Source organism: Narcine bancroftii, chromosome 7 (assembly GCF_036971445.1).
Source record: "Narcine bancroftii isolate sNarBan1 chromosome 7, sNarBan1.hap1, whole genome shotgun sequence".
NCBI classification, from domain to species: domain Eukaryota; kingdom Metazoa; phylum Chordata; class Chondrichthyes; order Torpediniformes; family Narcinidae; genus Narcine; species Narcine bancroftii.
In genome coordinates, this window is record NC_091475.1 from 148425676 (window position 1) to 148449389 (window position 23714).

The window sequence follows — 23714 nt, forward strand, 5'->3', positions numbered from 1 at the left end:
AACGTCAATAGGACTGGCAGGCAGATCCGGAAATCATTTGGAGATGGAGATTGTGGTGGCAAGTTCAATGCAAGGGTACAAAGGATCAATCGTAAGTGAAGACACAAGAGACCACAGATGCAGTGAAAACAAACTTCAGGAGAAACTCAGTAGGTTGAGACCCTGCAAAAGGAAAGAAGGATTTATATCAGTGGTGTCCAATTAAGAACTGTACCATAAAGATCTAACCACAGGAGGAGTTCAATTTCTCTAACAATTCTCCAGAAGGAACACTGAGCAGAGAATGACCTCATCCCAAAGCATTTAATGTCAACATTAACAATGGTCAACAATGGTGAATCTTCGAACTGAAATTATGAAATGCTGACATTTGAATCTGAATGGTAGCAGTCGTGTTTCACACAGGAAATAATAGCTTTCAGACTCATGTCAGAGTGACATTCCCATCTGTGTTCCAGGCCAGGACTGAGGAGAACTACAGTAAATACATGACAGCTACCAGTAAGTCCATCAGGGAATTTAGGATAGACCTTGTTTCTCAGAGATTAGAATTTAATTTTTTTTTAAATTTAGACATAGAGCACAGTGACGGACCTTTCCGGCTCATGAGCCCAATGCTGCCCAAATACCCAATTAACCCACGAACGCGGTATCCCAGTATTTTATTTCTCTGAAGGGTGAAGGAAGCTATAGCACCAAAAGGAAACCAATGCAGACATGGGGAGAATATACAAACTCCTTAGCTCCATATTCAAACCAGGCTTGCTAGCATGTAATAGAGTTGAACTAACCACTATTCTAACTGTAATATGTAAAATTCAAGATTACAAAAATTACCGGAGGCAAATATCATAAGTACAGTTGAAAGGAAGATGGGTAAATGTAAGGGAAAAAGGAATGGAAGGGTGTGTTGATGAGGTCAGATGAACATTCAGAGGAAGCTGATGTGGACCTTAAGGAGGGGAGGACTAATTAGCTGCATGGGCTGTTAATACTTGGTTGTTCAGTGATAGTAGGGCTGAAGGGTGTACATAGTGGATTAAAGCAGAAGCTGAAAGATCTGCAAGGTTTGGGATAGGAGATCTAATATAGTGGTAAAGAGAAAATCAGTTTTGATGAGAGGACATCAACCTGAAACCTTAGCTCTTTTACTCCCTCCATGTGTGCTGTGTGGCCACTGCACGTTCCCAGTATTTTCTACTTTTATTTCATAAAAGACCAAGTTGTAAGAGAAGGATTTGTAGTATATGGGCTGAGTGAACTAGGGCAGAGGTGCGCTTAATAGCAACTGCCAACTTGGAAACCAGCAAACAAATTTTAAGGTTAAAAGTTAGACGGGTTCAGCAACTCATTGTTTCATTGTTAAATTCTCTTTGGTTAGTGATCCTTGTAAGTTAGTGTGTTTTTATTTTAACCTGCAGTTCAGAAAGCCAATAAATCATTCCACCTTTTCTTTGAACAGGAGGTCAGTGAGCAGTTGTCACCTGCCAGGATAGCCTCGTGTGCTCCTGTCCCACAGTTACCATATCAGAATGGCCTTCCTAAAAGGAAGCCATGCAAAGCAACTGGGCTGGATGGAGTTTCTGGACTTGACATGAGAACCTGCGTGGACCAACTGGCAGGAATATTCACATACATCTTCGCCCTCTCCCTACCATGGTGTGAAGTTCCCACCTACAGGTCTCTTTAGGTACATTCTGATCCATATATAATTGAGGAATTAGCATCAGTCTTTGACACACCCAATCTGCCTGTATCAGTCACATCAGACAACATTCTGTCATTCAGTTTGAGCAATTTATGAAGAGTAATGGAACAAAGGAACAGACCGATAGAAAATTTCACTTCTTCTTACCACTCAACTTTCAATGGGGAAACAAGAATGTTAATGTGCAAAATAAAGGCGGTCATCCCAAATAGCCCTTGAAAAGGAGGTGAGGAGTTATTCTGTAGCAGTAGTTCTTTGGTGACAATACTCCCATAGAGCTGCTAGTTAGGGAATTCCAGGATTTGCACCAGTCAGGATTGTGTATGCCTTGAAGAAAATTTGCAGATGATCGTGCTGCAGGTTTGGGAGATATTGTTGAAGTAGTCTGGGTAATGAACTACATCATATTGGGTACAACATGCATGCAGTGATCACTGTGCTCTAACAATGGAAGGAATTAATCTTGAATAGGGTTGAGGGAGTGCATCAAATGGACTATTTTGTCTTGAATGGTGATGATAATGATGATTATTGTCATGCCCATCTTATGGTGTATGTTTTCTAACTATGCAAGCTCTACTATTTATTTAGCTCGTCTAGTTGAGGTTTCTGTCAATGTTGGTGGTGGGAGTCTTGGCAATGGTAATGGCATTGAAGTTAATGATAGGTGGTCAGATTGTTTTGTTAGATTGCTGGACAGCACTGCTACAGCCACTGTAATTGCAGTACTGCCTCTGATGTGGATCTGGAAGAGTGGGGAGTGAAGACTTAGTGCTCCTCCAGAGTGTCCTACTGCCTGGTCATTATGCCATCGGCCACATATATGTTTTAACCAGCCTTTAGAAGGGGCTGCTCATTTTTTTCTTAACATCATTAAGCCCACAGATGTCAACACCCATGCTTGGTAGAAGACTTGGTGGGCTACTGAGATTGGCTCGTGGAAACCAGGTATCAGGGTTGGAATTTTTGAGGGGGCTGATGGCAAGGTGGTCCTGAGGGGGCTTGGGCACTGTCAGCTTCCTAGATGTGTCAGATGTTCAGAGGCAAGAGCTTGGTTTCACCACTGGAATGGACAGAAATCAGTACAGCTGCTGAGGTTGTAGAAGCATTAGAGGCAAATCCATGGACACTTGGTGTTTGTGAAGGGACTCTCTTTTGCTTCCTTTCACCTATTGTTGGGGGCAATGGACTAGTGGTTCGTCTTTGTGTGCCTTTATGGCAAACAAAAGTTAACAAATTGTTTGTATTAAGGAATCTTAGGCAATGTATCTAGTGCTGAAGAAGGTCTCACCAGTCAGGGATTGAATTTCCCATGGTGTGCAAAGAGCTCTGGGTTGGGCCTATCTTCAATTGCATACCATATTATTTTCTCTTCAGAATTGCGAAAAGGAATTTCAGGCCTCTGGTAAAATTAACTGAACGGAACTACAAAATCAATAAAACCAAAGTACATTTCTCTCAACCAGCAAAGGTGAAATGCAAACAGCACATACAATCTGGCAAATGAAGGAGATGAATAAACATGGTTGCAAAATGTAATGCAATAACAAAAATATTTATTGTAATTTGATGTTAAAGATGCATACAACTGATTCAGTCCTCCTCACATAGTGCACTCATTAAAGTCTTTACTGATGTTTCCTTGCAGTTGTATGCTGTTTATTGACTCGAGTTAACATTTTTGGCATTGTGCCAGCTTCTCTGACCTTTTTTGTTGCAGTGTACACTAACTTAGAATTCAGAATTAATCAGCTTAGTTTACATGTGTCCAGAACAGGATTCTTCCCTCTTATAGTTTAGGTGTTTTAATTTTTGGGAGAGAGCTTTATCCCCACAACTGTCTGGGTATACAGACAAATCTCCCCTGAGCAAGCCACCATGCTTCTACACAACATGCTGGCATAACTCAGCAGGTCATTCAGCATCCATGGGAAGTAAAGGGTAACCAATGTTTTGGGCTTGGACCTTTCATCAGGCCCAAAATGTTGGTTATCCTTTAGATCTTATGAATATTGTATGATCTGCTGAGTTTCTCCACCACATTTGTGTAATGCATTTGACTCCTGCACCTGCTCTTTCTTGTTTAAATCCATGCTTCCATGCAGATATTTGGCAAGACATTGGAAACCCTGCCAAATTTCTGCAGATGTGTGATGGAAAGTGTAAATCTCATTCTAGTATAGGGATGCCAATGCCCCTGAGCAAAAAAGCCCTGCAAAAGGTAGTGGACACAGCCCAGGTTAAAATTTTCCTTACCATCAAGAACATCTACAGGGAATGCTACCATCAGAGAGCCGGACCAATCCTCAAGGATCCACACCACCCAGCACATGCTCTGTTCTCGCTGCTGCCATCAGGAAAGAGGCATAGGTGCCACAAAATTCACACCACCAGGTTTAGGATCAGCTGCCATCCCTCCACCATCAGACTTCTCAACAACAAACTCAATCAGGGACTTATTTAAGAATTTTTACTTTTACCCTTTATTGTTTTTCTATATTGCACAGTCAGTTTGTCCACATTTGTTATCTGTTTACAGTTCATTATTTGTTTGCATGTGCACATTGTGTACAGTTTTCTTTTGCACTACCAATAAATGATAATTCTGCCTCACCTGCAGGAATAAGAATGTCAGGGTTGTATGTGATCTGATGTATGTGCTCTGACAATAAATCTGAAATCTGAATCAGATAGGAGTCAGGCTTTGAAAATGAACTTGAAGTGTGCTTGCAATGTAACAAACATAAACCTGACCTAGAAATTACTCAGCAGAGCATGTTTATATGCAGCTTGCAAAGGGACTTATTCTGCTGGTGTGTGGGTTGTACATTTAGCTGAATTTGTTCCAAGGCCCAATCTGTGGGCAGTGACTGAGACACCTCAACTTTCTGGGAATTCCTTCACAGATTGTTCCCACTCCACACCAGTATATGCCATTGACTGCTCCTTCATCAATCCAATCACATATAACCATCAAACTCAATCACATCCCCAACACTCAAAGTCTATTCAATGTCATGATATAACTAGAGATACATATTCCCATGGAGAAGATTGCCTACAACTTAAGAAATAAGTATGACATTTTTATAAATTTGGCAACCATATTTTAAAAATTCAGGCATAAATCTTTAGAACCAACCCTTGAGACCAGCCATGATCTTCTCCAAAGAAAATTAAATAGAATTGTAGCAACTACTCCAGTAGAGCTACTAAATCAATACTCCAATCACAGTGTTGGTCAGCAATAACACTTTATTTGAATTTGCCTCCACTGTTAAACCCCTCCCAGCTCAGAACTGGAAGTGACATCACCCTGTGCCTGCCACTCACCTGCGGGGCTGGTGTCTTTAAATAAAGACAATGGGAGACCCACGCCTCCTTGAACGTGTGCCATGACCCAGCCCACAGCGCCATGCACAGCCCCCCTGGCTAGGTGAGTGAGCGGCGACCAGGCCTGCGGTGCTGCGCGGCCATTCAGTGAGCCTCATGGGTGACGATTCAGCCTACTGTGTTGCCTGCCCTGCTGCACCATATGAATTTGTTATCCATGGAGTTTGTGTCACTTTTCAGCAATCCAATCTGCTTTCTTTGCTATCTTATCTTTTTTCTTGCTTTTCTATACATTCATCATTCATTTATTTTTTCTTTGGGATTTTTTGGGGGTGTTGTGGGGGATTGGATTAATACCATCATTAAATAAATATTGAATGCACTTTCGCACTTGTATTTTTAATTTTATAATTGACTCCATGTTTGCTTAAAAAATATATAAAATATAAAAAGACACAACTCTCGAATTCCTGATTCCCCCTACTCAATATTGATCCTGACTTCTATTAAGTAACTGTGTGAGTGCTGCTGTGAGAATAATTCTGACAAAGTCCACAGACTGTATAAACAGGATTTAATTAGCTTAAACTTATACACACCAATCTAGTATCTTTGCTGGCTCCATGTATCTGATTGTCCCTGAAGGAGCCAGCTTGAGTCTTTATATGGGCCGGTGATTGACAGCCGACAGGTGGGGCCAGCCTCCCAGGTTGCTTACCTGCAGGCACAGTGGTATCCCCCTGCAGTAGGCTGATAGGAGTCCAGCCAGTGTAGTGGTTGTATCACTTCAATCCCCCTCTTCACCATGTTGGGGGAGCCGCCTGTTTTCTTTAGGACTACCAGAGGAAAATTTGGTGTATATACTGGCATAAGGATAGTCAATCGTACAAGATTCAAAATTCCAGTCAGTCATCTACACAAAATACATAAAAATCTTTCTTTAGTTTGCCCTGCAAGCCAAACATTGAGCCACCAAGTTATCCAGCGCCATTATTAAAACAAAAGAAGCAAAAGAGAATCCCTTCAGAGACATTGAATGGCCATTAATTCACTGGCCCTTCTAAGGTTGTCACCTTTGGTGCCACCGTAATTTCTGTAGCTGCACAGCCTGTTGTTCAGTGGTGAATCCAAACTTAAGGAGTCCAAATCAAATCTCTTTGACACCTGGTTCTGAGTCTGCAGAGAGTTAGGAAGCTGTCAGCATCTGAGGCCTTTCGGCAGGCCTGGTTGCCATCCCACCGACAGGAATCCTGATCCCTAATTCCCAGAAGCCAGTTGCCAGCTGTCTTCTGCCTGGTGTGTGGTTCTTCAAACATTAAACCTAAGCTGAAGCCTGCCACATTTAGCTGCATGCACTCTATACTACAACATGGGACTGACAGAAGCTTCTCTGGATTCTTGGCTTGGTCACAATGGAATATTTCCGGGTGGCAGGAAGTTTGCACTAGATTGGCATTTGCCTCTGGGCAGTAACACTTACTAAGTCTCAGAATTCCTGAGCCCCTATGCCGACTTCGGCCCCTCCTGAGCCAGTCACACAGGGACTTCTACTGGAATAAAGCCTGTTGTACAGTCTTTTGAGTTTGTGCTTGCTTGCTGATAACTCAGTGCACCACATATTGTGAAGAAAATATTTCAGAGTATACTTTAAAAGTGACAACTATTCAGCAAATGTTCAGGTCTGGTGGAAAGTGATTCAAAAGGTGGATCCTGTTTATCAGCAATGTAGACCTTTCATCTGTAGATGGCGATATCCTGGAGTTATGAAGCAATTTCAGTGGTTGGTACATCCTTCTTGTTCGACTCTGTTGTCATAGTTTGCTCAGAACAGCGGCACTGAGGCATTCAGGACTAGAAGTAATTGCTGTCAGGGCTGACTAGTGAGTTCCTTCAATTTTTGTTACATTTATATAATGTGAATGTCATTATTCCTTTTGGTGTGCCTGCCTTATTTTATGTTAATAAGATATCTTGCTTGTATTTACTGTTTTAAATTGTTATCATTGCTTGCACCTTGCACCACTGCCATTTTTTTTTAATGCATGAGAGAATCAAATAAGGAAATTGCTGGCATTTTGCAGATGTATACTCTGTTTATGGACTATCTTACATTCAAAATGAAAACTACAAAATTTAATCTAATGTAACAAATAGGAAAGAAAATAAAATTTCCACCTCAGTGTATGTATTTGGTTTACTTTTTTATAAAACTGTACAGATGTCATGGTGTAATTGTTAATAATTTGTTAGTGCTCTCAAATATATCTCACAATTGGAATTAAGTCTGAGAAATTTGTTCTCTCATTACTAGAAACAAGAGTACAAGAAGTCTTATGTGCCACAGAGGGTGGTAAGTGCTCATTTCTGAGCTTCTTAATGCTGGTGAGGAATTTGACCCAAAATTACTATCTGAAATGCAGCGCTGGAGCAAAATTCACTCTGATTACATCAGTAATGTACAATGAGCATTGTTTGCCTTCCAACCTCAAGCAGTCTGAGAAACTATGCCACTGTTCTCTCAGAACAGCCCACTTTTACTAAAGCGGCTTTCTCTGAAACCACGCAACTTCAAAAAAAAGTTACCCTCAAATTACATCCTTCACCACTTACTCTACGAAATGCTCGCACATTAAGACAGACTTTTCTTGCACTTCCAGCCTCATTTCTACAATCAAAGCTATCGTAGTAAATACCTGCCTATGGTCAGCCACAAACGAGCCTGCAGCTGACGTGGACTTTTTACCCCCTCCATAAATCTTCGTCCGCGAAGCCAAGCCAAAGAAAGAAGACTCCCAAACATGAAAATTAGGAATTAGAGAAATCACAAAAGGTCACAAGGACTCTGTGGAGGGAGACATAGAATAAACCTTGAACAGATGAAAAATTGCGGGAGGAACTCAGCAGGTCAGACTGCATCCATGGGTGGAAATTGTCAGTCCATGTTTTGAATCTGGACCCTTTATCAAGACTAGAGGAAAGAGTGTGATATACAGTATAAAAGAGGAAAGAAGCTGAGAGCAGTTCAGAGGTGATGGGTGAGAGATTGGAAGGAAGGGGAAGGGAGAACCATTAGATGGGGGAGAAGGGAGAGAAGATAGAAAGGGGAAAAATAAGGTCAGAAGTAGGTAAAGAGATAAAAATGCAATGAGTTGGCGAATCATGGCAGTTAGAAAGTTCACCTATTATGTCTTTAGTGTTAAGGCTGTCCAGCAGAATTATGATCGGTGTCCCTCAATTTTGCATTTGAGAATGGAGGATGCTAAGACGTGTCAATGTAGGAATGGTTAGGGGGTTTTAAATGGTTGGGTAGAGGAAGGTTCATCACTCAAAATGTTATCTAGAGACCCATAGCTGGACTTTTCAGATGGAGGAGGTGGAAAGAATGAATATTGATGAAGCGCCACACTTCCTGGAGACAGTGTCCACTGATATCCGTGGTTTCCTGCTGCACATAATGACTTGCATTTGCTACACAGGCAAGCACGTTGAATATTTACAGGTCGGCATAGGTCGGTAAGGTTTGAATGCAGAAATGTTGTTGAAGTAGTAAGCAAGGATGGCTCATTCTTAACTGTGAATAGAGTGCTGCGAGTCAACTTCACAAAGAATATAATTTTAGTAATTGGTCCTTTAAATAGGTCCTTAATGGTATATTTTAGTCTTTTCCAAATGCAAAATGGTTCCCAATTCTTGGGAAGAAAATTACCATCCCATTCACTCTTCCTACTCCCATGACATTGCCTAAATATCCACAGATCTTTATTTAGTGTTTTCTCTACAGAAATATACTTCAATCTTTTTCTTCAACTAAAATCCTTGCAATATCCCTGTTCCCTCTCCTACTCTCACTCTTCCTGTGCACTCTTAAGAGCTGAATACCTCCAGAAGCCTGGTCTCCATTTGCCATCATGGGTGCAGGGCAGTGAGTTAATTTGCTGATCATAATCAAAAACAGAATCCTAAATTCTGCCAGGGGAAAACTCTGTGCACAGGCAGCTTCCTAGCACATGAGAAACGGTCCCAGAGAGCTCGTGAAATGAGACTTACATTTTGTGTCTTGTCTCTTTTTATTAGATAAAATGAAAATAAATGATCAGAATTAAAGAATACCTGCTCATGATCTGAATAAGAAGAATGGTCTCTCTCACTCAGTGAATATCACTTCAGGTCAGTGGTTTTCAATTTTTCCACTCTCATAAGACATAAGGAATCCCTATGCCATAGATGCTCTGTGATTAGTAAGGGATTATCTAAGGTGGTATATGTTGTGAGTGAGGAAACAGGTTTGGTAGGTCTCAAAAGCAAGGATTCTGAACACAGTTTTGATGTAGGGAAGGATTTTATTTACTGAAGGTAATTGATGCAGAGCACACACACACACACACCCACCCACCCACCCACACACAAAGAACTGGTACATTCAATGATTAGGGAAAAATCACTATGATGTCCCACCACCCCTTGACTCAGTGCAGACATGGCTCCATGCTACAAGGGACACTAATTAAACACTTCCAACCCTTTTAACAGTGCACATCTTACCAACAGTTTCTCCAGCACCCTTCCACATTTCTAGGCCTGGAGTGAAGCAGGATGGTCCCAAGCTAGCAAAAGAGCACATGGCACATTTATAGTGCTGGAGGGACAAGCCCACATCATTAACTGGGGGCCAATACCTCAGTGGCAGGAGGGTTAATCTAATTACAACAGCCAATGGCCCAAGGCCAAGTATAGGCAGGCTGGAGAGTGCAGTCCAAGTAATTTACATATGGCCAACAGCAAGGTGTGCACTAATGGGTGGGGCGGAACCCAACCTTGATTGGCAGCTGGTGTGTCCTTCGATGAGGTAGGGGGCAGTGCTGTCATATAACAGCCACAACCTTTCCCAATATAGTATATGAGTGGGGGAAAAAGGTTGAAAACCACTGCTCTAGATCCATTTGTTACTGAAATATTTTGTTTGAGAAAAATTGTCATTGGCCCATTTCCTTTGGAGTTATGAAACCATGCACTTAATGAGCCAATTAGGTACGAATAAAACAGTGGTTTTCAAACTTTTTCTTTCTACCCACATACCACCTTAAGCAATCCCTTACTAATCTGCACTTATGCCATAGGGATTGTTTAGGGGGGCAGTTTGAAAACCACTGCTTTAGGTGTTTCTGATCTCTTGTATTCCCCTGCCTTGTACATTGTAGTTTTATTACAAATTTATCTGCCACATTATGAAGTAACATCAGGAGTAGTAAAAGCGGGATACTGACCATGGGTTGCCACAACATTGATGGCTGAAGGGCCTGTACTGTGCTCTATTGTTCTTTGTTCTATATTCAGTCTACTGCATGCTAATCTGTGACATCATACTATTTTGCAATCTCGTTCATGCCCTGTCCACTGTCTCTCCGGACCAACCTTCCCCAGTGCTGCATTTATTCCTGCTCTTCTACTTGTTCTCTCCCAGGGTCACCCCACTTTTCATTCTCCTCCAATTCTGTCAAATGGTCACAGAAGTAAAATAATTAATTCCCTTTCTCTCTCTATGCATGCTCTCTAAACTGCTGATTACTTACAGCATTTTCATTTTTTTTTATATTTTCAACCACAGTTATTGTTCACAATCTTCTCACAGTATCCCAATACCAATTGCTCAGTTCATTTTCTCCCAGAGCCACATCTATTTCCACTGCACTGCCCACTCTGTCAAAGAGCCAAGTTCATCCATGTGGCCTAAGTCATCTTGCCCCAGGGATACAATTATTCCTTGCATTCAGTTCACTTCCTTTTAAAAACTGCATTATTCCCATTGACCTTTTAATTTACTCCCCACAGGGCCAGATCTATCCCTGTTGCTTTGTTTATCCTTTCCCCAGGTTACCCTCTCTCATGATTGCTTTGATACTGTACTTAATGGCGAATCTCCTCTGGACCCTCTCTATATCTTCCACATCATTCTTGTAATGAGGTGGCCAGAAATGAACACCAGAGATTTATAGGGCTGCAACATGACCTCTCGACTCCTGAACTTAATCACTCAACTAATGAAACCCAGTATACAATAGCTCATCTTAACTAATACATTTCAGATTTCAGAGTACATTTACGATGTCACATCCAACCCTGAGATTTATTTTTCCTGCGGGCATGGCAGAATTATCACTAATTAGTAGTGCAAAAAAAAAGCTACTCACAGTAAAACATGTAAACAAAGAACTGTAAACAAACTGCCTATACAATATAGAGAGAACAAAAAAAATCAATAAAGTGCATAAATTCAGGTGCCTTGCCATTAAGCATGGGCGATCATGCCTCTCCATCTACCCCGATCTCTGACCCTCTGAATTGTAGCTGTTGCCTCTCCTGTTTCTAACCATGATCTTAATCCATTAATGATTTTCATTCTCTGTCTTCCTCTGGTTTTTTTTATTTCCAGCTTTCTCATTGCAACTAAATGTTCTAATGTATTTCTTTGCATGATGTGTCCAAAGAATTTTGATTAGTTTTCTGATTCTTTTAAGTAATGTATGTTTTGTTTTTGTCCTTTGTAGAAATTCTTTGTTTGTTATCCTGTCCGTATATGATATGCATAGCATTCTTCTGAGAAACCGCATCTCTGCTGCATTGATTCTTGTTTCCATTGCATTTGGGATGGTCCATGGCTCACAGCCACACATCAATATAGGAAGAATATAGCAGCTGGGAGTTCGAAGGTTGATGTCAATTGCTATTTTCTTGTTCATTAGGATGTTTCTTATTTCTTTGCAATTTGCTACTCTTGCTTTTAGGTCTATTTCACATTTGCCATCAGATATTAGCCATGATCCAAGTTACATGAAGTTGTCAACTTGTTTCATAATTTAATTTCCCTATATGATCCTATAATTGGAATATCGGATTCTTTGATATTACCCTTAAAGTGTCCTTAAATAACTCTGTGAGTTTGTTATTGAGGATTCTGATAGTAGAGGGGTAGCAACTGTTCCTGAATCTGGTGGTGTGTGCCTTGTGGCACCTATACCTCTTGATGGCTGCAGCAAGAACAGATTATGTGGTGTGGGTCTTTGATGGTTGCTGCTGCTCTCCACCTGTGATGTCCTGGGCTGTGCCCACTACCTATTGGAGGGCTTTACACTCAGGGGTATTGGTGTTTCCATACTAGACCATGATACAGCTGGTCAGCATATTTTCCCACCACAAATCTATACAAATTTGCCAGGGTCTCTGATGTCATACCAAACCTCCACAAATTCCTGAGGAAGAAGAGGTGCTTTCTTTACAATGCCATTGGTGTGTTGGGTCCAGGAAAGATCCTCAGAGATAGTGACTCCCAAGAACTTAAATTTGTTCATCCTCTCCACCTCTGATTTCCCCAATGATCACTGGATTGTATACCTCTGGGTTTCCTTTCCTGAAGTCAACAATCAGCTCCTTAGTTTTGGTGACCTTGAGTGCCAGGTTGTTGTTGGTGCACCAATCAGCCAAGTTTTCAATCTCCATCCTGTATGTTGACTCATCTCCTTCCTTTATACAACCCACTACCATCGTATTGTCAGAAAATTTGGAGATGGTGTTATTATTGTACTAAGCCACACAGTTGTAGTTGTAAAGTCAATAGAGCAGGGGCTAAGAACACACAGCCCTGTGATGCTCCGATATTGATGGAGATTGTGGAAGAGAAGTTCTTACCGATCTTCGCTGATTGTGGTCTGGAGGTGAGGAAATCCATTATCCAATTACACAGTAGGGTGTTAACTTCCTGCTGGAGTTTGTTGATCAGAAGGGATGATGGTGTTAAATGCTGAACTGTGATCGATAAAGAGCATCCTGATGTATACATCTTTGTTGTCCAGGTGTTCCAGGGCGTTGTGTAGAGCCATTAAGATGGAATCTGCCATAGACCTGTTACTACGATAGGAGAACTGGAATGGATCTACATCACTGCTCAGACAGGAGCTGATATATTATGGTTTACTTTTGAAACCTTTTTTAAGCAATGGACAGCATGAGCTACCCTCCAATCCTCCAGCACCTCACCCTTGGCCAAGGACATTTTAAATATTTTTGCCTGGTTCCCTAAAATTTCTATACTAGTCTCCCTCAAGGTTTGAGGGAATATCACATCAAGCCCTGGGATTTATCTGCAAGGCAGTAAACACCTCCTCCTCTTTAATCTTTATATGTTCCATGACACTACTACTTGTTTCCCTTCCTTCCTTATACACTATGCCAGTTTCCTGAGTAAATACTGATGAAAAACAAAACCGTTTAAAATCTCCCCCATCTCGTGAGGCTCCACACATAGACAACTACTATGATCTTCTTGGAGGCCAATTTTGTCCCTTATTATCCTTTTACTCTTAACATATTTGTAGGAACACTTTGGGGTTACCTTCTCATTATCTACCAAAGCAATCTCATGTCTTTTTGGCTTCCTGATTTTCTTGTATTTTCTATACTCCTCTAGTACCTCATACACTCCTTGTTGCCTGTACCTGCTATACACCTCTCTCTTCTTCTTAACCTGATTGCTAATATCCCTTGAAAACCAAGGTTCCATATGGCTGTTAAATTTGTCTTTAATCCTGACAGGAACATGCAAACTCTGCTCTCCAAAATTTCACCTTTGAAGGCTTTCCACTTACTGAACACATCCTTGCCAGAAAACAACTTATACCAATCCACTCTTCCTAGATCCTTTCTTATTTCCACTGAATTAGCCTTTCTCCAATTTAGAATCTTTACTCAAGGACCAGACCTATCCTCATCCATGATTAACTTGAAATTAATTCCATTGTGGTCACTGGACCCAAAATGTTTGCCTGCACAGGTCTGTCACCTGACCTGTCTGGATCCCTAATAGCAGATCAAGTAAAGGAATCTAGGACTCATCCAATTAGAGATATCTCTTTTGTCCTATCCTTTTGTCCCATGCTCAGATATTTAAAACCGTGTCCGATGAAGGGTCTTCAGTTTGAAATTTTAACTCTGACTCTTGTTCCATGCATGCTGCCTGATTATCTGAGTGTTTCTAGCTATTTTTATTCTTGTATCATCAAGAGACCAAATATGATGACTGATGTTTTGAGGTAGCTGATTATCTAAAGGAGATTCTGTAAAAAGGAATACACTTGAGAGAAATAAATACCCATAGTGAAGACACTGAGTTCATGATCAATGCTTGACAAACTATTCTTTGTTGCAAGGGAAGGAGTATGGAAGTATTGTATGAAATTTCTAATGTATGGCTGTCACAAGTATGCAGTTTTTGTAATTCACTCTGATTGTTCCTTTATTTTAACTTAATTTAAAGATGCAACACGTAAACAGGCCCTTTTGGCCCAAGAGCCTACACCGCCCAAATATTCCATGTAACCATAAAACAATTACAGCACAGAAACAGGCCAACTTGGCCCTTCTAGTCCATGCCGAATACTTTCTCCCACCTAACCCCACTGACCCACACTCAACCCGTAACCTCCCATTCCTTTCCTGTCCATATACATATCCAACTTCTCCTTAAAAGCTAATATTGAGCCTGCCTCCAACACTTCATCTGGAAGCTGGTTCCACACTCTCTGAGTTAAGAAGTTCCGCTCTCATGTTTTCTCTAAACTTTTGCCCCTTAACTCTCAGCTCATGTCCTCTTGTTTGTATCTTCCCCTTTTTTAAAAGGAAAAAGGCTCTCCATGTCAACTCTATCTATACCTCTAATAATTTCAATCAAATCCCCTTTCAACCTTCTATGCTTCAAAGAATAAAGGCCTAATAAAGGCACAATACTCCAAATTTGGCCTCACCAATGCCTTATATAATTTTAACATAACAACCGAGCTCCTATACTTAATGCTCTGATTTATTAAGGTCAACATACCATAAACTTTCTTCACCACCCTATCCACATGTGACTTCACCTTGTCGACCCAATACTGAACCCCAAAGCGCACCACTAGTCATTGGCTTCCAATCTGACAAACAGATATCTACCACTACTCTCTGGCATCTCCCATTCAACCATTATTGAATCCATTTTACTACTTCAATGTTAATACCTAATGATTGAACCTTCCTAACTAACCTTCCCTGAGGAACCTTATTAAAGGCCTTACTAAAGTCCATATATACAACATCCACTGACTTACCCTCATCAACTTTCCTAGTAACCTCCTTAAAAAAATTGATAAGATTTGTCAAACATGATCTTCCTCTCACAAATCCATGTTGACTGTTCCTAATCAAACCCTACTTATCCAAATATTTATAAATATATATATATACATACACATTTATATCAATCTTTCTATTGATTGATCGCTTTATTTATTTATTTGTTTGTTTGTTTGTTTATTTATTTATTTATATATGTATATAGCATCTCTAAGAATACTTTCAATTAACTTACCCACCACTGACGTCAAACGTACACGCCTCATTACTAGATTTTCTCGTAGCACCTTTTATAAACAATGGAACAACATGAGCTACCCTCCAATCCTCCAGTACCATTCCCATTACTAATGACATTTTAAATATCTGTCAAAACCCCTACTATTTCTACACGAACCTCCCTTAAGGTCTTATGGAATATTTTGTCAGGACCTGGAGACTTTTCCACCTTTATTTTTCTTAAAAATGCCAGTAATTCCTTTTTTTTTAAATCGTGATAGATAATTTTCCCACTTATTTCCCTTACTTTATATAGATCAATATCTCTAGTAAATACTGAAGAAGAAAAAACTGTTCAAAATCTCCCCCCCACACTGTCCCCCCCCCCCCCCGCATCTCCTTTAGCTCCGTGCATAGTCATTGACTCTCATCCTCTAGGGGGCCAATTTTATCCTTCACTATCCTTTTGTTCCTAATATATCTGTAGAAACCCTTTGGATTTATTTTCACTTTACTTGACAAAGCAACCTCGTATCTCTGCTTAACCTTTCTAATTTCCTTCTTATGATTCTTTTTACATTCTTTATATTCCTCTTGCACCTCATTTACTTCATACTGCCTATACTTTTTGTATACCTCTCTCTTTTTCTGAACCATATTTCCAATAAACCTTGAAAATCAAGGCTCCCTAACACTCTTAACTGATCCTTTCATCCTAACAAGAACATACCATCTCTGTACTTTAAAATTTCATCTTTGAATGAACTCCATTTTCCTTCTACATTCTTCCCATAAAGCAATTTATCCCAGTCCACACTTTCCATATCCATTATCATCTCCTCAAAATTAGCCTTTCTCCAATCAAAAATCTCAACCCTGGGTCCAGTCCTATCTCTTTTTCCATAATTATTTTGAAACCAATGGTATTGTGATCACTGGACCCAAAATGCTCCCCAGCACACACCTCCTTCACCTGACCTATCTCATTTCCTAATAGCAGATCCAAAACTCCCCCTTCCCTAGTTGGTACCTCTATATATTGATGTAGAAACAATCCTGCACACATTTAACAAACTCCAAACCATCCAGCCCATTTACAGTATGGGGGTCTCAGTCAATGTATGAAAAGTTAAAATCTCCCACAATCACAATCCGGTGTTTACAACAAATATTTGCTACTTCTTTTCAAATTTGTTCCTCCAGTTCCCTCTCCACATTACATAGTCTATAATACACCCCCATAAGTGTTACCATTTCTTTCCCACTCCTCAATTCCAGCCATAGTGTTTCTCTAGATGAGCCCTCTCATCAATCCTTCCAAAGCGCCACTGCAATACTCTCTCTAACAAGCAATGCAACATCTCCCCCTATTCTATCACACCTGAAGCAACAAAATCGTGGTATATGTGGTGCCCATTCACATCCCTCCTGCAGCCATGTTTCACTAACAGCTACCACATCATAATTCCAAGTATCTATCGATACTCTAAGCTCATACTTATCTCACAGTGCTCCTAGCATTGAAATAAATACATTTAAGAAAATCTCCTTCTCTAGCTCTCTGTGACCAGGCCATTCGGCCCCTATACTCAGTGCTGACGATCATTTCCCTAGTCGCACTGACGTGCTCCCATACCATAATCCTCTGGTCCTCTCACATTCTTGTACCTATCAAATTTACTCTTAAAACACACGGTCGAGCCCACATTCACCACATCAGATGGCAGCTCATTCCACACTCCCACCACCCTCTGAGTGAAAAACTTCCCCCTAATGTTCCCCCTAAACACCTGCCTCTTCATCTTAAAACTACGACCTCTCAATTTTATCTCCCCCCCAAGTGGAAAAAGCCTATTCATATCCACTCTGTCTATACCTCTCATAATCTTGAAAACTTTGATCAAATCTCCCCTCATTCTTTGCTCCAAGGAATAAAGTCCTAACTGGTCCAATAGTTCCCTGTAACCCAACCCCTGAAGACCCGGCAACATTCTAGTAAACCTTCTCTGCGCTCTTTCAATCTTATTGATAACCTTTTTGTAGTTAGGTGCCCAGAACTGCACACAATATTCAAAATTCAGCCCTACCAATGTCTTAATCAACTTCAACATAACATCCAAACTCCTATACTCAATACTTTGGATTAAAAAAGGCTAGGATACAAAAAGCTTTCTTTAGACATGTGACACCACATTCAGGGAACAACTTATCTGCACTCCTAGATCTCTGCTCCTCCACACTCCTTAGTGCCTTATCATTTACTGTAAATCTCCTACCTTGGTTTCCACCAAAAATGCATCATCTCACACTTGTTTGCATTAAACTCCATCTGTCACTTTCTGGCCCATTCTCCTAGCTGGTCCAGATCCCTCTACAACTTTGATAACCTTCCTTGCTGTCAACAGCGCCTCCTATCTTTGTATCATCAGCAAACTGGCTGATCCAATTCACAACATTATCATCCAGATCATTGATGTATACAACAAACAACAATGGTTCCAACACAGATCCCTGAGGCACACCACTGGTCACAGGCATCTAATCCGAGAAGCAACCATTCACTACCACCCTCTGCCTTCTCCCACACAGCCAATTTCAAATCCAGTTTACCATCTCTCCTTGAATATCTAGTGTCATAGCCTTCTGAACTAACCTCCCATGTGGGGACCTTGTCAAAGGCTTTACTAAAGTCCATGTAGACAACATCCATAGCCTTTCCTTCATCCACCTTTCTGGTCACCTCCTCAAAAACTCCACTAGATTTGTTAACCACAACCTACTACGCACAAAGCCATATTGACTATCCTTAATCAGCTCATGTGACTGTCCAAATACCTATATATCCTGTCTCTCAGAATTTCTTCCACTATCAACACTGTACATCACCAGACACCAAGAGGAACCCCACATTGACATGGGGAGGATTTGAACCCAGGTCGCTAACCATTACACGAACTATGCTGTAGATGAAAAGAATATAACCAAACATTTTTTTTCATGAAACTGAAATGGTTTACAAAAAAAAAATCAAGGCTGCAACATGACAAACCTTTGCACATTGCATAGTTCATGGGTCTTGAACAACTCCTTGGCTATAAAAAGAAAATACTGACAATGTGGGAGGTTCCAAATGGACTATTACCTCATTATTTTAAATCGTATTTAAAATATCATGCTTTCTTGGTTTTAATTTCAGATTTCCAGTGTTTACAGATTGTATTCCAAAAGATTCATTCAGTTATGATGCTGAGATGAAATGACAATATTTATTCAATGTGTCTTATTACAGAATGGCAGCCAAAGAAAAACAGATCCTCTGTGTTGGGTTAGTCTGCTTGGATATTATTAACGTGGTTGATAAGTTTCCAGTTGAAGATACAGATACTCGGTAAATAGTGTGTTTTGTTAAAAGGATTAAAATGATTACAGTTCTTTTGTTTAGCCTTTGGTAATTTCAGTGGAATTTTTCTGACATTTTTTCTGAGGTATTAAATGTTTGCTGAACCACAATTTCCTGAAATCTAGTGAGGTTTTCCTTTGACTTTCACTTCTTTCAGCACATGTGGAGATTGATCTCATTTGCATCCGCACACCTAAGATAAAATAAAAGCACATTTAAACAGTACCTGAATAGCCTGTGAAATATTTTTGATGTTAAGAAACATGTCAACCAATTATACACAGTTAGATCCCATAAATAACCACATGTATGACCAATAGACTCCTTTTTGTTAATGTTAGAAGAATAAATATTGGGAGAACACTCTTGTTTTTTTTTCCCAAACGGCTGAAGCAATATATAAATTCAGTTGTATGTGCATCCCGAGTCTAATGACTCATTTGAAAGACAACATTTGTAACACCACAGCTTTCCCTCAATCCCACAATGAAATATCAGTTTCATTTTTAATTATTTTTAACTTTTAAATGTAGACGTACAGCACAATAACAGGCCATTTCAGCCCATTCTCACCCCATTAACCTATACCTCAGTAGGTTTTTTGAATGTTGTGAGGAAACTGGAGCCCCTAGAGAAAATCCATGCAGACACAGGGAAAACATACAAACTCCTTACAGACAACGTGGGTTTCGAACCCCAGTCCAGTCCTGATCGCTGGTGTTGTAAAGGCATTCCACTCATCGCTATGCCAAACGTGCCATTGTTAGGATATTTGCTTAATCTCCATAGTGAGTGTCAAATCCCTTCATAATCTAAAGCTACAAGTTAGCAAAATATAAAACTGGAAAAATATTTTTTCAAACCAATAACCAAATCAAATTCTCAAGTAAATCGTAAATAGTAACCTCCTATGTTAAACATGACCTACCACTTCACTCATACATCCAGAGAACTTATTTGCTGCATCTGTGCACCCTTTGTGGCATTATCTACATCAGAGAGACCGGTCATAGACTGGGAGTCGCTTTGCTCAGCACCTCCGCTCCATTCACAACCACAGCGACCTCCCAGTGGCCAACCATTTCAATTCTGGGTCACACTCCTATGCTCAGATGTCTGACCATTGCATTGTGTACTATCCCACCCTGACCACCCACAGATTGGAGGAACAACACCTCATTTTCCACCTGGGCACCTCCAGCCAGATGGCATTAATGTTGACTTTACTGCTTTCCACTAAACTTACTTGCCTTTTCGTTCATCTCCCCCTTTCTGGTCTTTCCAGTTCCTCCATACACCCAGTCATCCCTCGTTGTTTCTGTCTCCCTCCCTCCTTTCTCCATCTATTATCTCCTGTCTTTGCCACCCACCCCCTCTTTTGTTCGGATGCTTGCCAGCATTTTCTCATACTTTGATGAAGGGCTCAAGCCGGAAACATTGGTTATTATCTGCCTATGCGACATAAAAGACACTGTTTGACCTGCTGAGTTTCTCCAGCATTTTATGTTTTCTAAATGAAATTCTCAATTGATCTTGCTTGTTTAGATGTTTATCTCAGAGGTGGCAACGGGGCGGTAATGCCTCCAATTCATGTACAGTTCTCTCATTACTTGGTGCTCCCTGTGGATTCATGGGCTCTCTCGCACCTGGTCGTGTTTCGGAGTAAGTTAAATTAATTTTTTTTCACCACATCATTTTTCTATAGATGTCATTATGACACAATTTTAATATTGCTCTTTATGCTTATTGAAACTTTGTGCAGCGTATTTGCTTTTCTGTTGAAAAGTAAAAATCTTCATATGTTGGCCATTTGAAATAAAACACAAAAAATATTTGAAGTACTCATTGGTTGGATGACATCAGCGACTAGAGAAACACTTAACAAGTCAGCTTGATGACCATTCTTCAGAATTGAGAAAAGAAGAACACAAGTTGGTTTTAAATTGCATAGTGTAGGAGATCTGGAAGGACAAAGAATATCTCTAATACAATGTGATCATGGTAGCCCAGATGATATCAATTTTTGCAGAACAACTTGGTTAATAGAATAACAGGACACATGGAGAGAAAGGAAATAAAAATAAAGAGTCACATTGCAGCTGCAAAATGCAGGTTTCACCTGTGCCTAAAACCTAAATTAAAAAAGAAAATATTGAAAATGTCCAAAAGATCTGGCTGTGCTTGTGGAGAAAGAAAAATGAGTTAAAGGTACATATGGATAACCTTTGAGAAACCAAGTGGTGGTAGAATTTCATTGATGGTGATGGAAATCACTGCAGACCTTTGTGGCATTATCTACATCAGAGAGACCGGTCATGGACTGGAAGTCTATGGAAATCCCACTCCAGTATTGAGAGAGAGGTTGGGAGCAGAGATGCAAGAAAGAGATTAGATATGCTCAAGGGCTATGCCAACTCTCGTATGGGGAAGCCAAGGTCCCTCAGATCTTATAGGCTTCAATTGTTTCCTTTTCTTCTTCCAACAGTTACAAACCTAGTTTGTTCATCATTCCTCTCAAATGATGAGGTGGCTTTGAGAAAATAGTTGTGTCCCCAATCACTTCACTTCAATATTTGCCACTGAGGTTTCCTGTACCAATATCCCCCTCAATCTGGCGAATCCAAGCACCCAAAAACCCACTTTTACCAGTTCTTTTACTGACTGTTGACTCATACATTAAACACAGTAGGACTTTATCTGAATCTCTTGTTAATCGCACATAATGGTGCAGATGAACCTCTGGATATAGGTTGTATCAACCAGCATCCACCTATGCCTTGTTTGACTGGACAGATTTAGTTCAGCAAATTCAGTACCTGACATTAGTACTTGGTAAGCAATTAGTAAAGTTGCTACATTTTTTCAAACTAAAAGGAGGACAGATTGGGAATATTGCCACATTATTTCATTCCCATCACCTTTATTTAAATATTCCTGGAGAACGATGGAAAGGTTTAGAATAAAGTCAGTTTAACGTGCAATTTTTATCCTGCAGAAGCATTTTAATAAGCTTGATATGTTGAAAGTTTTATATAAACCTAGCACTTACAAATACTTCAGCTGCATTGAAGGATGAGAACTAACTTAATAGAGGTACATAAAATTATGAGGGGCTTATACAGGGTGGACACCCAGCATCTTTTTCCTGAGGCGACAATAGCAAATACCAGAAGACATTAGTTTAAGATGAGTGGAGGAAAGTTTAGGCAATATGTCAGAGATTTTTTATTCAGAGAGTGGTGGGTGCCTGGAATGAATTTCTGAAGGTGGTAGTGGAGGCTGGTACAACAGGGACATTTAAAAGACTCTTCAGCTCATGGATGGAAGATGAATAGATGATTTTTTTTTAATGGATGTGAGGTAGGGAAAAATTAAATTGTTGTGGAGTCTATTTATACATGTTGGCACAATGTCATGGGCCAAAGAACTTATGTTCTATAACAGTGGAAAGTGGAAGTTGTTAAATTCCATGGAAACAGTGAACAGAGAAATATTAAATTTAATGTTATTCAGAAATTCCAAATGCTGAGAGATATTATTTTTAGAAGAAAATAAAGCTAAAGCATTCTAAGATAAATGCTCAGACTAAACAAGAATGACCATAAGTAGGGCCAGTAAACAAATAATCAAAGAGGAAGATTAGTTATTTTCCCACAGGAAAATATGAAGTTTCAAAGGATTAATATCAGAACATATAAAAATGTAAGAAGACTAGAAAAGCAAAAATTCTTAAAAACAAAACAGTCAGCAGGAAATTCCTCAAGTATTTTCAAAAGTATAGAACAAGAAACAGATAAACTGGGAAAATAAATGACTGACATATCTGAGATGCCAATAGGCTGAAAGGATCTATATCTAATAAGACCCTGCCATAGATTATGTATATTCCCAAATAATAAGTGAAATCAAAGTGAAGATCTTGTGAATGTCATGTTGATTATTGCTTTGATGTCACTGAATAAGGGAGAGCTGCCAGAAACATCTGTTGCTCAAATGTGAAAAAAAACAATGATAACACTAAGGAGGACAATTAGGAATGTTTTAATATGACTTTAGTTCAGCGAAACATCATTGAAATGATCATTGAGAGTAAATTTGAGGATTAAAAACTCAAAAACAATATACTGAGCATCAAAAAAAAACAAAGGATAGAACAGTAAAGCATAAGAACAGTCCCCTTGGCCAAGATATCATTGCTATGATGCCAACTTCTTCTTATCTGATAGCTCATAGTCTATATTCCTCTATTCTCTGTTCATGTTTCGCTCCAAATATCTCTTAAACCGTGTGATTGTATATATTTCTATCTCCCATGGCATGCACATCACCTTTCAACATTTTCTCTCCTCACCTTAAACCTATGCCCTCTAATATTTGACAATTTCACTCTGTGAAAAAGACTATTTATCCTATCTTTGCCTCTCAAAATTTTATAAACTTCTGTCAGGTCGCCCCTCATCCTTTGATGCTCCAGAGAAAGCAATCAGTTGTTCCAGCTTCTCCTCATAAGCTAATATTCTCCAATCATTGAAATATCCTAGTGAACTCCTTCTGTATCCTCTCCAAAGCCTCCACATAGAGTGGCCACTGGAACTGCACACAATATTTCAGAAGGAGACTAAGCTAATTATTATGGAGTTGCAACGTGTCTTGCCATTTCATATACTCAGTACGTCAGCCATTGAAGGTAGTAAATATGCTGCACAGGATCTTAACCCCACCCCCCGTCCACTTGTATTGCCACTTACAGTGAGTATGGACATGCATTCAAGGCTCTCTCTGTATATTAATAAGGTCCTTGCTGTTTATTGTATACTTTCCTCTTCACTGATGTGTTTTTGGAGGTCAAGTGTAAGTGGCCTCTATTGTTTGGAGAAACCGATTCAAACACAT

The 23714-nt window shown here is 39.9% G+C and overlaps 1 protein-coding gene across 17 annotated transcripts in view; it reads left to right on the plus strand.

Moving 5' to 3' along the window:
* Window positions 1–6844: 6844 nt before the first annotated feature.
* khk (ketohexokinase) overlaps window positions 6845–23714 on the plus strand; it is a 39405-nt gene continuing 22535 nt past the window's right edge. For 13 of the 17 annotated variants that reach the window (XM_069890755.1, XM_069890761.1, XM_069890760.1 and 10 more), the window contains exons 1-5: window positions 6845–6921; window positions 7353–7391; window positions 9116–9208; window positions 18711–18809; window positions 20367–20483. In XM_069890755.1, coding sequence (XP_069746856.1) covers window positions 18712–18809; window positions 20367–20483 — 215 coding nt within the window. In that variant the 5' untranslated portion in view covers window positions 6845–6921; window positions 7353–7391; window positions 9116–9208; window position 18711. Of the gene's footprint in view, window positions 6922–7352; window positions 7392–9115; window positions 9209–12888; window positions 13005–18710; window positions 18810–20366; window positions 20484–23714 lie in introns of those variants that run through there. The other 4 variants (XM_069890756.1, XM_069890757.1, XM_069890766.1 and 1 more) reach the window with 4 other exon arrangements.